General features: G+C 37.2%; 4 protein-coding genes across 9 annotated transcripts; 3 read left to right on the forward strand and 1 right to left on the reverse strand.

Moving 5' to 3' along the window:
- Positions 1 to 628: 628 nt before the first annotated feature.
- On the forward strand, positions 629 to 3,629 carry LOC111483703 (scarecrow-like transcription factor PAT1). Of its 5 annotated transcripts, XM_023129973.1 has the most exons (3): positions 629 to 797; positions 1,867 to 2,680; positions 2,786 to 3,629. In XM_023129973.1, exons 2-3 carry the CDS (start codon positions 1,931 to 1,933, stop codon positions 3,545 to 3,547), a joined length of 1,512 nt encoding a protein of 503 aa, XP_022985741.1. In that variant the 5' UTR covers positions 629 to 797; positions 1,867 to 1,930; the 3' UTR covers positions 3,548 to 3,629. The 5 variants fall into 5 exon arrangements, with proteins under 5 accessions (XP_022985741.1, XP_022985740.1, XP_022985739.1 ...); XM_023129972.1 differs by having other exon boundaries at positions 629 to 792; positions 1,864 to 3,629; XM_023129971.1 differs by having other exon boundaries at positions 629 to 792; positions 1,867 to 3,629.
- A 1,164-nt stretch (positions 3,630 to 4,793) lies between these two features.
- LOC111483704 (probable serine/threonine-protein kinase WNK11) lies at positions 4,794 to 7,762 on the forward strand. Its single transcript, XM_023129975.1, has 3 exons — positions 4,794 to 4,908; positions 5,665 to 6,168; positions 7,158 to 7,762. The coding sequence occupies exons 2-3, from the start codon at positions 5,665 to 5,667 to the stop codon at positions 7,539 to 7,541; spliced, it is 888 nt and encodes a 295-aa protein (XP_022985743.1). The 5' UTR covers positions 4,794 to 4,908; the 3' UTR covers positions 7,542 to 7,762.
- Positions 7,763 to 7,834: 72 nt separating this feature from the next.
- Positions 7,835 to 9,161, reverse strand: LOC111483705 (thymidine kinase-like). The gene is made up of 4 exons (XM_023129976.1): positions 8,912 to 9,161; positions 8,669 to 8,813; positions 8,464 to 8,585; positions 7,835 to 8,298 (listed from the first exon to the last, which is right to left on the reverse strand). Exons 1-4 carry the CDS (start codon positions 9,070 to 9,072, stop codon positions 8,022 to 8,024), a joined length of 705 nt encoding a protein of 234 aa, XP_022985744.1. The 5' UTR covers positions 9,073 to 9,161; the 3' UTR covers positions 7,835 to 8,021.
- Positions 9,162 to 10,996: 1,835 nt separating this feature from the next.
- LOC111483974 (heterogeneous nuclear ribonucleoprotein 1-like) lies at positions 10,997 to 15,249 on the forward strand. 2 transcript variants are annotated; one of them, XM_023130371.1, is made up of 6 exons: positions 10,997 to 11,292; positions 11,404 to 11,525; positions 11,591 to 11,697; positions 11,862 to 12,095; positions 12,300 to 13,503; positions 14,623 to 15,249. In XM_023130371.1, the coding sequence occupies exons 4-6, from the start codon at positions 11,874 to 11,876 to the stop codon at positions 14,634 to 14,636; spliced, it is 1,440 nt and encodes a 479-aa protein (XP_022986139.1). In that variant the 5' UTR covers positions 10,997 to 11,292; positions 11,404 to 11,525; positions 11,591 to 11,697; positions 11,862 to 11,873; the 3' UTR covers positions 14,637 to 15,249. The 2 variants fall into 2 exon arrangements, with proteins under 2 accessions (XP_022986139.1, XP_022986138.1); XM_023130370.1 differs by lacking the exon at positions 11,591 to 11,697 and having other exon boundaries at positions 10,998 to 11,292; positions 11,864 to 12,095.
- Positions 15,250 to 16,006: the final 757 nt, after the last annotated feature.

The following is a 16,006-nucleotide window of genomic DNA, read 5'->3' on the forward strand; positions in this document are numbered from 1 at the left end:
AATGGATAAAATAATATACTACATGCTGTGTATTTTTATTTATAACAAAAATATCTCTGTCACACACACACATCTTTATTTCCAAAATAGACCTTACCCTATGGTGTGGCTTTTTCCAACAAAATAATTAAGAGTATGGTCCATGGATAATCTTTTTTCCAAAACCATGGCCACATTTTTTGAAATAATAATTAATAAAATCAGGGGCGAAATTGTAAATTCAAAATAATCACTCCATGCCGTAGGGGCATGGGATGGTCATGCATTGAAAGTCAAATTATTCCCATATATATATATATTAAATTATTAAAAATACTACTGCATTATTGAATTTTCTTTGACCAATTTGACTGCTAGAGTTTTTTTTTTTTTTTTTTTTTTTTTTTTTTTTTTTTTTTTTTTTTTTTTTTTTTTTTTTTTTTTTTTTTTTGCTTTATTTAATTTCTAAATTTAATTCCAACCATTATTATTAATTATTTCCTTTTTATTAATTTTCCATTAATGAGAGTCGAATCTTTATGTAATTATGAATATTTAAGGGTAAAGTTTTGATCTTTTAAATTAAATCACAGACAAGTTATCCTTAGGGAATCATTTTTGGGGGGTAAATCCGTCATTTCACACAGCCAGGTTAGCAAAACTGGCGATTGCAGTTTCGCAATAATTAAAGGACTTTTGTTCGTCCATTTTGTTAAATAGTTTCCCAGGTGCTCCTCATATCACTCCCCCGTCTCTCTTCTCTCTCTAAATGACTCTGGTCTGAAAGTGAACTCGAGCCCGAAGATTCTTCAAGTAAGGTGGGATGAACAATTTGGTTCATTATGAACCACTGAAATTTTAATCACTTAGTTTATATTCTGGTAATTGCATGTCTTCGATGCTTTCTCTGTTCTTGGTTTGTGGAATCTGTTCTTCCTTTGTTCTGGGTATTCATGTTTTCATCTCTGATTCACTATTTCTGCAAATGGGTTCCCTCGATCATGGGAATTCGAGGCCTAAATCGGCTACCACTCTGTTTTTCTGCTCTGTTTTCACTGTAGCATTTGTCGCTAAAATGTAAGGGATGGACTTGCGACAATTGTGTCTACTGGGCTTGTTTGTTTAGAGTTCCTTGTTTTTCGAACTGGGTTTGGATTTTACAGGGATTATCGTATCTGGGTCGTATTAATGGTGGAGATCTTATAGAACAGGATCATGTGTGAATAGTTATTTAGCTCCTCCTGCTTTTATTTATTTATTTTTATGAAGGTGAATGATGATCTGGTGGGGGATAGAGACGAATACGTGGAAAGATATAATCATGGTCACCGAACTGATTTAAAATATTCCCCTATGCTTTTTAATTTTCTTTTCCTAAGAAAGTAGAAATTTAACCTCAACTTGTTTGAGTGAAGGATTTGACGTTTTGGTAACTCTGGTCTCAGTTCATCCTTATGTTGAACTGAGAAAATCTATGGCAGCTTGAATTAGATGGTTTGAGCTTGTTTGAGCCGTGGTATTATTGGTTAAGAATCACGACTCTCCACAATGGTGTGATATTGTCCACTTTGAGTATAAGCTCTCGTGGCTTTGCTTTGTGCTTACCCAAAAGACCTCATATCCCTCCTCCGAACAATCCTCCCCTCGAACAAATTATACTACAGTGCCTCCCTCAAGGGCTATGGAGCCCTTGAACAGCCTCCCCTTAATCGAGGCTACACTCCTTGGGTACACATAGTAGAGATATATATGGGAATGATTGTTTTGAGTCAATATGTTATATAATGCTGTTATGTTCTTCATTTTTTGATTGAGGATTTAAACCTGTAAACATGGAAGTTTCCTATGGGTTACAACCAGGCTGATCTGGGTTCATTTGTGCAGTAGATTTGGATAAAGATTTCGTTAGAGCAAGGATAAAATCAGTCCCATTCAATATACAATTTCTGAAATGCAAGCTTCTCAGCTTCATAGAGATTCACATATGTCGAAGAGGCTATGTTATCAGCCAATTCAAGGAGCGGATACCTACTGTTTCTCCCAATTATGTTCTAGTGCTGGCAACCAAAGAGCTCAGCTCAATGTCGATGACATCGGTGATCGGTTCTGCACTCTGGAGTCGTCCTCTGGTAGCCAAGGCTATGCAGCTCACAACTCGACGTCGACTGTCACTTTCTCATCCAATGGGAGTACAATATCGCAACAGGATTCTCGTTCGAATCCCTCTGATCAGCATAATTCCATTGACTATGCATATGGCTCTCCTGTAAGCGGATCCAGCATAACAGATGATCTTAGTGATTTTAGGCACAAATTAAGGGAACTGGAAAGTGTAATGCTTGGCCCTGATTCTGATGTTATTGATAGTTTTGATAGTATCTTCCAGGAGGGAACTGAGAATCCAGAGATGGGAACTTGGGGGCAAGTGATGGATGTTATCACCAAAGGAAGCTTAAAAAAGATCCTAATAGCTTGTGCTAAAGCTGTGTCAGATAACGATGTGTTGATGGCGCAATGGCTGATGGATGAATTGCGTAAGATGGTTTCGGTTTGCGGAGAACCGATGCAGCGATTGGGAGCGTATATGCTTGAGGGGCTAGTTGCACGGTTAGCCTCCTCGGGTAGTTGCATCTATAAATCTTTGAGATGCAAGGAACCAGCACGAGCCGAGCTCCTCTCGTATATGCACATTCTTTACGAGGTTTGCCCGTACTTCAAATTCGGATACATGTCAGCTAATGGTGCCATTGCAGAAGCCATGAAAGATGAAGATAGAGTTCACATCATTGATTTCCAAATTTCTCAGGGTACTCAATGGATCACTTTGATTCAAGCTTTTGCAAGCAGGCCTGGTCGACCGCCTCACATTCGTATAACCGGTATAGATGATCCTGCATCGGCTTATGCTCGTGGAGGCGGGCTAGACATCGTTGGTAGGAGGCTTTCCAAGTTAGCAAAATTGTATAATGTGCCATTTGAGTTTCACTCGGCTGCCATTTCTGGCTGCGATGTTCAGCAAAAAAACTTAAGCATTCGACGAGGGGAGGCTTTAGCAGTGAATTTCGCGTTCATGCTACACCATATGCCAGACGAGAGCGTAAGCACCGAAAATCACCGAGATAGGCTATTGAGGCTGGTTAAGGGTCTGTCCCCAAAGGTAGTGACAGTCGTCGAACAAGAATCCAACACGAACACTGCTGCATTCTATCCCCGGTTCATCGAGACGCTGGATTACTACAACGCCATGTTCGAATCGATCGACGTTACTCTTCCAAGACAACACAAGGAGCGAATCAACATCGAGCAGCATTGTCTAGCTAGGGAAGTTGTGAACATACTAGCATGCGAAGGGGCCGAGAGAGTGGAACGACACGAGCTACTCGGAAAGTGGAGACTCCGATTCGCAATGGCAGGATTTACAGCTTACCCATTAAGCTCTTTGGTTAACGCTACCATAAAAACGTTATTAGATAACTATTCTAACAGGTATAGGATTGAAGAGAGAGAAGGGGCTCTGTATCTAGGCTGGATGGATAGGGATTTGGTCGCTTCCTGTGCATGGAAGTGAAAATGTAGCCATTCAGATTCTGTGACAAAACCTAAATTTCTCTATAACATCCAAACACAACCATTGCTCGTTCCGAATATCATTGCCGATTCAAACCGACCTCTAGCTATGTTTACGTCACCATTTAACCATTTAATCAACGTTCGTATGATAATTATTAATGTATTTTAAGACTTTTATTTATTTAAGGTTAAATTTACACGGGTAGTAAAAAGAGCGTTTGTGCTTTCTTTTAACTAATGGTTAAGTATCTTTGTAATTTTATATAGTTTAGATTACATGTTTAGAATCATTCAAGCTGGACATGATTGATCGTACTTGTGAAATAATTCGAATCTCAAATAATTATTCTTATTTTGAGATATTCAATTAACGAGATCATCTGAATTTAACTTTCTCTTGGAGTGGTTCCTTTATCGTTAGAGCTAGTTTCTTTGCAATTCTATATAGTTTAGGTTACATGTTTAGAATCATTATCCTTCAAGATATGATTGATCTTACTCATGGAGTAATTTGAATCTCAAATAAGTGTTATTGTCTTGAAAAATTCGATTAACAACGTAATTCAAATCTTATTTCTGTCATTTGGTATCACATAAACTATGTTAAAGGTTTTGTACAATTAAAATCATATGCAAACATGTGAAGGAATCAAATTTGAAGTTCATAAGGCAAGCAATGAAGGCAAAAGAGGTAAAGGGCAGGCTGCCTGAGGCTGACACGTCCATTCTCATGACTAACATGCCCAAAGATTCAGTGTCTCAAATTCATGGCCACGAGCAATCCATGCAATCAACTTCCTCTTTGCATGTGAATCCTTTTAATTTGATCATTTCCACCCTTTTTTTTTTTTCTTTATAACAAAAAAAAAAAAACAATTTGCTATAATTCCATATTTTTTTAAGTTTGAAATTTGTATAGAATGATTCAAAAGCAGCTACCCGTCTTACATAGATTTCAAGTAATGAATCAAATCGGACAAATCGTAGTAGAATGTATTGGGTCTCTGTTATCACTAAAAGCGCACATAAATAGTGTTTTAAGGTTAGAATTGACAAGTTTGAAACGTAAAAGAAAAATGAATCTTAATTTTAAAATTATCCATAGGAAAGTCTTGCACAATAAGAAAATAATAGCCATTATATAAGGAAGGAAATTGGGAGTGGAAACGACAAGACGTCCAAACTACGTCGTTTTAGCATTTTGATCTGTAATACGCGCTTACGTATAAAATCAGAAATGTCCTGCCGCCTCGCCCCGACGCAAGAAAAACCAACTGAACGGAGCAGAGAGAGAGAGAGAGAGTTCTTTTTTTCTCGCTCCGTTTCTTCGGAGATTTTCTGTCCGGCATCACCAACAAGGTATTGTCTCTCTTTTTCTTCTTTCGTTTCTTCTTCAAGTGGAGAGTTGCTGATGTTAATGCTGTATTTTTCATGTTAATTATTGGCGTAGATTTTGTGTTTGAGAATTTTCATTTTCTGTAGTCGAGTGGATCTTTGATTTTCTTCCGTTTTATCTGAATCTATGATTTTTGTTGCATCAACCGTAAAACCTCTAATCAACCTTTTCAAACTTCTTGAAATGGTTTCCCTGAGAAATTTGTGGTTTCTAGCTCGTTGGACTTTAGGATTGTCGTTAACTTTTGTCTCTTGAAGTGCGCTTGATTTGTTCGTAGTAATTAATGAGTATTTTTGTTGTGAAAGCTATGGTTATCATTTTAAATATTGTTTTTGTTGTAATTTTAAATTAACAACAAAAGGAAGAATCGCCGGAAAAGTAGTCAATGTAGACAATGGCAATGGTAAGCTTCTGTACTTCTGTTTTGTTAATGATCTTAAGATATTTATTTGATATTATTGGATTAAATTGAAGCTGGGGTTTCGCTGTACCGAGAATCAAGGTTATTGTATGTGAGGAGAATATTCTGCGCGTTCCTTTTGAGATTCAGCCGCCAGCTCTAAATTTATCTGGTTGGCTTCACATTCACCTTGGATCGGGTTTTTTTTTTTTTTTTTTAACTGCCTCTTGGATCTTGATCTATGCTCAGTCCAGTGGACTGCAACTGTAATCTTCTATCTTATTTGCTCAATTTACTTATATTTTGAAACTCATTACAGATGCCAGATGAAAATTCAATTCCATTTGATCGAGATGCAGAGCCTTTTGTTGAGGTCGATCCCACTGGAAGGTTTGGACGATACAATGTTCTTCTTGGGTCTGGAGCAGTGAAGAAAGTTTATAGGGCATTTGATCAGGAGGAAGGAATTGAGGTTGCTTGGAATCAGGTTCGATTGAGAAATTTTAGTGGGGATCCAATGTTCATTAACCGCTTGAGGTCTGAGGTTCAGCTGCTGAGCACGTTAAACAACAAATATATAATTGTTTGTTACAGTGTTTGGAATGATGATGAGCATAATACGTTGAATTTCATTACCGAGGTGTGCACATCAGGAAATCTGAGGGAATATCGTAAGAAACATCGACATGTGTCAATTAAGGCCTTGAAGAAGTGGTCAAAACAGGTACTCGAGGGATTGGATTATCTTCATACTCACGAACCTTGCATTATTCACAGGGATCTCAACTGCAGTAACATATTTGTCAATGGTAACATTGGGCAGGTATTTGCTTCACTCTTGATAGTGCTAGTTTTCTCTCTTTCTGACCTAAGGTGAAATTTGCAGATGACTTCTTTTTTCAGTTTTTATATTCTTGATCATTATTTTAGGTGCAATGTCAAATTTCCTTCCGTGGAGATTATAAGAAATGCTGATGATTTTGTGACTTTCTTACCGTAATCTTTTTAAAAATTGACTGAGCTGCTTGAATAACAGTTCATATGCTACACATGGTTGTCTCTTGGCTTTGTATTGATTAAAAGGTGAAATAAAACTGGTTATGATCAATTAGTTCACATCTCATAGTAACATAGTGTGGTACCTAAGCGAAGGAGATGGTATATAAATGAACGAAGACCATATTCAAACAAGAGCAATTTTAAAGATAGGATAGTTAAGAAAAACTAAAAGAATTCAAAATTGCTCCTATACTAATAAGGTACACTTTCTTTAACGGTAGCTAAATCATAGAAACTTCATGATTGAGTATAATTTGCTTAGAGCAATTCTATATTGATGACTTCGTAGGAATTTTCTTAAGATGCATGTGAGTGAAAACAAAACATATTGGAAACATTTGTATTGGTATGTAGGGATAGTATTCACTCATAGAAGTTAAGAATAAGTAACGTGAATATGTCACGAGTGATGCAAGAGAATGTTGGGGTCATCGAGTGCTGAATCTGAATTTGATCTGAATTCTAAGCATAGGTCGGTACACGGAGGCTGTGATCACAGCATAGAAAAACTGCAGATAGGGGAAATGAGTTGCTCCACTCTTTTTTCTCTTATTCACAAGAATATGTGCGGTTAGAGAAATTCTTCTAGAACAGTATTTCTGGATCCAAGTATCAAACACTGAATCTCAACCTTGTTTGTCAATTTGTATGATTCCCAATATTTGATTAAACCAAAAGTATCCTAGTCCATCCTCTCATTAACTTGTATGCCTTTATGATGTTGAAGCGTTGACATCGTCTCCCTTTGTACAGGTTAAAATAGGCGATCTAGGTCTTGCAGCTATCGTTGGCAGGAGTCATGCTGCACATTCAATCATAGGCACACCAGAGTATATGGCACCAGAGCTGTATGAAGAAGACTACACAGAGATGGTGGATATATACTCCTTTGCGATGTGTTTGCTCGAGATGGTTACATTGGAGATACCATACAGTGAATGTGATAGTGTTGCAAAAATATTCAGGAAGGTGACAACTGGAATAAAACCCCAAGCATTAGACAAAGTGACTAATGATGAAGTCAGGGCTTTCATTGAGAAGTGCATTGCACAACCAAGAGCAAGGCCTTCCGCTTCCGAACTTCTCAAGGATCCCTTCTTTGACGAAGTTGGGGATGAAGATTCTGAGCAGTCTTAATAAAGGGGAAGCATGCTTTCTAATTGGCCAGCATTTAACAGTGTTTCCTCTACCTGTGCTACTACAGACTGACCAACATGAAAACTACAAGTATATGGTTCTCTTTTACCTGCTACATCTCAGTTTCGGCCATTTCTGTAATTGATTTCTAATCACTGGATTTCTAGTTCAATGAATTGGTATCTATGCAATGAAATCTTCTAATATCAACTTGGGTTGGAGTTTTAGTTTCCCTTATAGCCATTCCTGGAAATAATCTATTTTGACAAGGACAATGAACGAACTTGGTGCATCTTCCAGAAGAGAAATATGTTAGTATTTAATATTGGACGAATGAGGTTACAAACCCTTTTTCCACAAACAAGAAAAAGGGGTTTCATTTCAGCATGTAGCTAGCGACAGCTGTTTGATGGAAACATATGGAAATACACAGGCGAAAGCAAAGCAGTTTGTCTAAAAAATTAAGATAAGTTGCAGATTTTAGATGAGTGAAGGAAGTGCCTCTAGATTAGAGCCTGTTCTCAGAGCACGAGATCCCAGAATATTCTTGGAAGATTGTATGACTTCTTGTCCATTGGCATAGTGATGGCGGCACACCGGCATATAGACATCAGCCCCAGCGATAAGCTCGGTCCTTGTCTCCTCTGTCTTTCTCAAGGTAAAGAAGGCTCTTTTACCACAAAGTTCACATCTAGCTGTCAACTTAGTTACTGTGTCAGCCAGAGGTACTACATCAAGCACTGAACCAAATCTCCTCCTGCCAAAACCATGGAAGAATAACCACTTTAGTATTAGAAAGATCCCTGATTTCGCATCTGGGTGGCACAATTTTCAAGTTACCCAACAGCTCAGATGCAAGAAATTATGTTAATGCAGAATTGTCATATGTACAGAGAAAGACAGAGAGAGATTTGAATGGGACCTGAGGTAATCTCCATCTAAGCCAGCAACGATAATGATTTTGCCATCTTTATCAGCAACATCGCAGCAAAAATCATAGAGATCATCGAAAAATTGAGCTTCATCAACACCAATCACATCCAGCTGCCGGTATTATTGGGGGTTTAGATAAATAAGATTTGCCAAACAAATAGTAATGAAAAAGAATGATTCTTCAAAGAAGATACCTTGTTATAAGCATCTTCTCCAAATTTCTGTCGGAAAGACGAAAGATCTGGCAGTGCCCAGCATGGAAATTTGGCCCCATCGTGTGTTACTACCGAATCGACAGCGTACCTTGTGTCCTTGCTTGACTTGATCATCACCACATTCCTGCAGAGCAGATACGAGAGTTCATGGAATTCCAAGTTGAGATTTTACTCAAGGTTTTCGATCTGTTTGCAGGCCGTAAGAATAGACTTTATGTTTACCTGCCACTGCTGCTCTCAGCTTTGATCCGACGGAGTAGAGCGGTGGTTTTTCCGGCAAACATAGGACCGATGATCACATGGACTTCGCCTGCGACGCGGTGTGGAGATCCTGCACTGACGGCACCACCATCGGTGGAAAATGAATTCCTCAAGGACTCCATGGAGCAGATTGGAGACGAAAAAGCAAATAGGACAGAATTTGAATCGAAATCGGAGGCGCAATTTTGAAGGAGACTGAAGCGATGTGTGTAAAGATCTGATCCCGCTTCTCAAAATATATAGGAACCAAATTGCAGTCGTGGGTTTGAATTTTTGGGTCGTGAAATTTTGGAGGGAATGTTAAAGAGATTGGATTTGGAGGGAAACTTCCTCCGTCAATTTGGACTTTTTAATAAGGTTGTCTTCTGGTAAAGAATATGTTAACAAAAAAAACTGTAGATTTTGTTAAATTTGGTAATGGACTTGTGATTTCAGGTAATTTAAATCGGCCGCATTAAAAATATTTTAAACTTTTTACAAAAATAAACTAAATGACTAATGTTTTGAAAATAAAGAAAAATTATTCTCATTTATTTTTGGGTTTGACATTATAGTTTTGAATGTGATTCACCTAACCCATCATCACCATCCCAGCTAATGGCAACCTGTAGGAGACCAACCCCACTAATCAAGCTAAGTCCTGTTAAATGTGTAAAGTAAACCTTGCTATCAAATATAGATGGAAAAGATTAGCCTTTCAATGTGTAAAGTAAACCTTGCTATCAAATATAGATGGAAAAGATGACCCTTTCAATTGGGTCATGTGCAAAAGTATTTTCGGTAGTGAAAAAAAATTACATAAGAGATAAGAACCCCAATGCCCAAAGTTGTGGATACGAATATGTGCCACCAATCTTATACCTACTTTAGTATATTTTATATTGTGATGATGTTTGAAAATGTGTTACTAGATCAATATATATGAATTTATCCAATACATTTTCAACCCCAACTTTCATTTATTTTATTTTATTGTCAAATTTTCATAATTCGACGTTATATTGGATAGTCACGAAAGTTAATATAAATTAATGAGTTAGATGTCTATTAAAAGAAAAAGTTGAATACTTGATCAATGTTTGGTTCAAAAGGTGTGACTTTAATCTAACACAAGCCCTTTTTAGTCAAGCTTCGACTGAGTTCTTCTATTAATCTACTGGGCCTTGCTTAACTCCTTGTTTTGTAAACCGGTCGTTGGTGGATCTGATCAGACCTAGGACATGTGAGAGGCCAGCCTGGGAGGACAGAGAGATAAATCAATATAGTTTATTCGAAAACCCCAGTCCCTCAAACAAAGTACGCCTCCTCCCTTTAATCGAGGCTCGACTCCTTTTTCTTTTGGAGTTCTTTGTTCTATATTTGAGGATTCAATTTACATGACTAAGTTTAGGGCAGGACTGTTGAACATAACTCTTCACACTAGTATGCTATTGTCGACTTTGAGCACAAGCTCTCCTGGCTTTGCTTTGGGCTTCCCGGAAAGGCCTCATACTAATGGAGAGTATTATTTGGTTATAAACCCATAATCATTCCTTAAATTAGCCGAGATAAGACTCTCATCCAACAGGTTAGATGTTTAGTATCATTCAAACTCGATGTGATTGACATTCCTTGTTGAGTGATTCGAATCTCAAACAAGTGATATTTGCATATTCAATCAATAAAGTAATCTGAATCTTACATCCTATAATATTGTAATCATACAATTTAGCTCTTAAGCCGAGACACGATTTATTACCACATTTTTCACCCATATAAAAAAGCATTAAATAAATAATATATATTTTTTTTTTTACAATAAACCTAAATAATTTGTTTGCAATATTTTGAAAATATTATCATAAATTACCATAAATTTGAAGCTCCATTTGATTGAGTTATTAATGGAAAGGATTCGTGGTTGATGGGCGGATCAAAATACATTTTGATGCATCGTGACATTATGCATCACATCTTTTATTTTTTTATTGATTTATTTTTTCTCCTCTTCACTATGTTTCTAGCAAACATCAAAATAAATAAAATAAAAAAGAAAATTATAAAAACAAGGAAGAGTTCATCTTCCATTTCGAAGTTCTTATACATTTCTCACGTTAGACACCTTCAAGCTTCTGTTTTTCACGTTCTCTTTGCAGTGTACAGTTTGTTTAAACATAAATAGAATTTCCCGATCTGCTTCCTAACTGAATTTGCTTTACATAATCAATTTGACACAATCCAGAGGCTTAAGGAAAGTTGCGGGACAAATTTTACAGGGTAGCTCAAGATGTCTGTCCTAATCATCGTGTTTCCTCTCAGATCTTAGCTCGGCAAGATTTGGCTCTCTGGTTTTTCGCTAATCGGTCGGTTTTATGGAAATCTGGACTTTATTTTTCGATCCTGTAAGAAATTGAATCAAGTTTGGATCCCGGTAATCCTTCTTTTTTATTCAAATGCTTTCTGGGTTTTCTCAGGTTTGTTGAAATTTTGTCGAGCAATTGATCGACGATGGATCCAGTGTTCCCAAATTGATTTTTCCAGTATCTCTTCCTTTGAGATATATACATTTCCTGGATTGCCTCTCGATTCAAATAAGGTACTGCTTCTGTTATTGATTTCTTTTTCACCCGCATTTGATTCCATTTCCTTCTTCTCTTTCAGCTCCAAGATGTTACAGATTACATTTCTTCACCTTATGTTCACACACCGATCTTCTACTATAATGAATCACCATAGCTGATTTTGTCCCCCTTTTTCCGTTGTTCATCACCCTCAGTAAAATACGGTCATGGAATTGATCCCCAGTACATTATTAGGAGTTTAAAATTCTGTTGTTTTTCTTCATCTGAATCGAGTAGAAATGTATAGATGCTATCTGCATTTGATGGTTTTTGAACATCTGAACGATATGGCTTTTGTTGCTGTGGTTTATAGGAAAAGGAAAATGCAAACTGATAGTGGCAAGTTATTTGTTGGTGGGATATCTTGGGATACTGATGAAGACCGGCTTAAAGAGTATTTCAGTGCCTTTGGGGAGGTTGTAGAAGCTGTCATTATGAAGGATCGGACTACAGGTCGCGGTCGAGGCTTCGGCTTCATAGTTTTTGCTGATCCAAGTGTTGCCGATAGAGTTATAAGGGAGAAGCATAATATTGATGGAAGAATGGTGAGTTTTTAACCTGAATGTGTATCATATGACCTGCAGAGATAGCTCATTTTTTGTTAGCTTATGAATCAAAATGTTTTGTTGAGTTCTTATTTTATTCCTTAGTGAAATTTCTAATTTCCTGAATAGTTTTTCAGCTTGAATTCAATCAAATAGTCTGCATTTGTCATTTTAATGCTATTTGAACTCGATCTTCATTCCCAGGTTGAGGCGAAAAGGGCTGTTCCTAGAAACGACCAGAACATTGTAGGTAGAACCAGTGGTAGCATTAATGTTTCTCCTGGTCCTGGACCTGGACGAACTAGAAAGATATTTGTTGGGGGCTTAGCATCTACTGTTACAGAGAGTGAATTCAAGAATTATTTTGATCAATTCGGAACAATTACAGATGTTGTGGTGATGTACGACCACAATACACTTCGGCCCAGAGGTTTCGGGTTTATTACATATGATTCGGAAGAAGCGGTCGAGAAAGTTCTTATCAAGACTTTCCATGAATTGAATGGAAAAATGGTTGAAGTCAAGCGTGCAGTTCCGAAAGAGTTGTCACCAGGCCCTAGCCGTAGTCCACTTGGTGGATACAATTATGGTCAGAGTAGGGTCAATAGCTTCCTTAATGGTTATACTCAGGGGTATAGTTCAAGTACAATTGGAGGTTATGGGGTTAGAATGGATGGTAGATTTAGTCCAGTTTCTAGTGGTCGAAGTGTATTCACTCCGTTCAGTTCAGGTTATGGAATGGGCGTGAACTTTGAGATTGGCTTGAATCCAGGGTACGGGGGAAGTTCCAATTTTACCAATAATCTCAATTATGGACGGGGACTGAGCCCGTATTATACTGGTAATTCGGATAGATTTGGCAATATAGGGTATGAGAGTGGCAATGGAGGAAACTCATCCTTCTTCAGCTCAGCAACTCAAAACTTGTGGGGAAGTGGAGGGCTCAACAATGGAACAAACTCTGCCAACTCCAATGCTCATTTGGGATCAGCAAGCGTTGGCGGCGGCATTGGGGGAACTGCATTTGCCAATTCTGGAGTTAACTGGGGTAGCTCCGGAATCTTGTCTCAAGGTGGAGGAAACAATGTTTTTAGTAACTCTGGGAATCATAATTATGGAGGTATTGACAGTAGTTATAGTATAGGAGCTGGAGGATATGGGAGGAACAGTGGTACTGTTTTACCTCCAGCATCATCATTTCCTACCTCAACTGTCGGTTTTGACGGGCCTTTTGCAGATTTCTACAATGCCAGTTATGGCGATCTCACGTGGCGATCTTCCAATTTTGAAAGAGACGTCTCTGGACCCTTTGGTTATGGACTCGGCAATGCTGCTTCTGATGTCTCTTCCAGAAGCTCTCCTGGTTTTATTGGTGGTCATAGTGTTAATAGGAGGCAGTCAAACAGAGGTTAGAGCCACTGTTTCAAAATTTATACAATGCTTCATTATTTGTTTCAGCAGTATCTCCTGGTTTCTCTCATCAAGAATTTTGTTTTTCAAATGCTCAGATTATGAACATCCAAATGTAGATTTATATTTATTTGATCTTGCAGAAAGCTGTTTCAATTCTGCACTTGATGATTTAGATATTAGCTGTTTTAGATACCAGATTTAGATACTATACATGAATGATTTGAGTTACCAACCGAACAAACTTATATCGTTATGTGGGCTGCCCTATATATACATTTTCTGGGGAAGATATATGTTCAGTATGTTCGTATAGCCGAAAAGTAACACGGTTATATTGTAAGAACGTTTAGAGATAGGTCCCAATGAACCTTATTACGAATGTCAACAAGAATAGCTTATATAGTCGTACCGATTGAAGTTATTGAGTTATCTAGATGAAGGGCATTCAAATATCAAACTGTCATAAAATATTCAACTGAATTTGTTCTTTTTCATGGAAAGTTGATCTCTCTCATTGTCACTCCCTTGCATTTGGTGATTGATTTTTGTTCGTCCTGTTACAGGACTGTAACCTCTTCGTGTTTACATGCACATATATGCTTGCAAGCCTGCGATTGTGCAGCTCACTCATTCTAACTTGACAAGCTCAGGCATTTGACTAATTCTAGGACATTGTAAATGCATAACAACCTCATGGTTGAATCCTCCTCTTTGATACACTAAAAAACATGGCTGTTGCTGTTTCTTTCTCATGCTCATTATCACTCAGAGTCAGAACTAGTAGTGAAATTATGCTTTTAATATGTCCTCCTAAACTATATCTCTTTTCATTTAATCATGTAATCATTTGGACATCGATTAAATTTAGTACAGCCTTTTTGAATGCTTTCCTTAACTAGTGTGAACCAAAATCACAAAATGCTATCAGATTATCTCTGATGTGGTATTAAGTTTAGGATATAAGTGCTGTTAGCAAGGCGCACGACAGCGTTATGTATCATTCTGTGCTAAATGATCTCTCTGTCGCATTATTCTTCTTCCTCCTTTTATCTGTTGTAGTTTTCTGGTGAAAAATAGTGTTAATACTGAGTATCCTCCTCATTTTTTGGTTCAGGAAACACTACCTAGGAACGATCGGATATGTCAACATAGTAGATGAAGATAATTGGTGAAGAACGTGTTGCAGATAATCAAATAGAATATTCAGTTGAATTACCCAACTAAAAAAGGGGGAAAAAGAAGAATTATCTATAAAGCTAACTGAGTGCCGATGCTGAAAACCAAGCTTAGAGGTATTTAGCCACTTGGGATTTTGTGTTCAGGTTTGAGTTTTGATTAGAAAATTTTCTTTCTTTTTTTGTTTTTTTTTTCTTTCATATATTTGAGTGAGATGTAAAATCAGATTGCGGCAGTATAGCAAAATACGTATCATCATGCATCTTCAGTGAGGTGGGGATCCACAAAGTTATTATAGACTACGCCTTGTTTTTTTTTTAAGGTCACCCTTTTTTTAATTTTCAAGTTCATCATAATTGTAGCAGTGATGCCTGAGGCAAAGTTGTGAGCTTTGTTTAGGAATGCTGTTTGTCCCATCATTTTGGTTTGTTTTTTTTTTTTTTTTTTTTTTTTTTACAGATTGTATCAGAGTTCCTCTTTTTGTTGAATTGTTAGTGTGAAAAAACATTCAAGGGATATCCATCTAGGCTCCCTGTGAATAAATAACCACAAATTCTTCGTCTTTTCTCTTCTCTCTTTTCGGGTTAGCTTTCGTATCGACATGAAATTCTTGTTTGATGTTTTTATCTTCTGCTTTGAACGTATAGCCGAGCCGAAAATATGCCTAAAACTTTATATGTTGCACTGTCAAACCCTGTAATTTTTTAAGGTGGAAGAGGAACAGTCTCAGATTCGTCCCCTTTTTTGTGGGGCTCCTTTTCTATTCTTTTCTTTTCTTCCCAGATCAATCAGTTCATACATTTTCAGTCATTTTATCAATAGTTTCTTTTAAAAGAGGAAATATCTTTGGAATCTGCAAAGCATGCACTGTGGTTTGGTATACATTTGCATCGTGCTTGTGATAAGGTCTTTATTCTTTAGGTTTCCATTATGTCGTTACAAAACTGGCTATAAGGTCCTGCAGTTGAAAAGTCGTTCCAAACAGGTCCTAAGAAGAGGTAAAGATGGTCGTATTCGTATAATTTGTTCTATAATGAAGAACGAGAACAGGATATGTATTCTTATAAGTCGACTTTGTGGGTTCCTAATTGAATTCCAATAAGAAACCATGAGGAAGGAAAATTGAAAGATTTGACAGGTGAAAGACTCAAAATCTGACCCTCATTGTCACCACAACTTTACATCTGATTCTTTTATGCTTTCTCCTTTGGAAATTGAATGAGTAAAAGTGGAAAAAGAGTATCAAAGTTGGAAATTGAATTAGAACATTTTGCTTTTGTTCTATTTTTTTTTTTTTTTTTTTTTTTTTTTTGCCATTTTTT

The sequence above is a fragment of the Cucurbita maxima genome, unplaced genomic scaffold (assembly GCF_002738345.1).
Source record: "Cucurbita maxima cultivar Rimu unplaced genomic scaffold, Cmax_1.0 Cma_Scf00009, whole genome shotgun sequence".
In the NCBI taxonomy this organism is placed as follows: domain Eukaryota; kingdom Viridiplantae; phylum Streptophyta; class Magnoliopsida; order Cucurbitales; family Cucurbitaceae; genus Cucurbita; species Cucurbita maxima.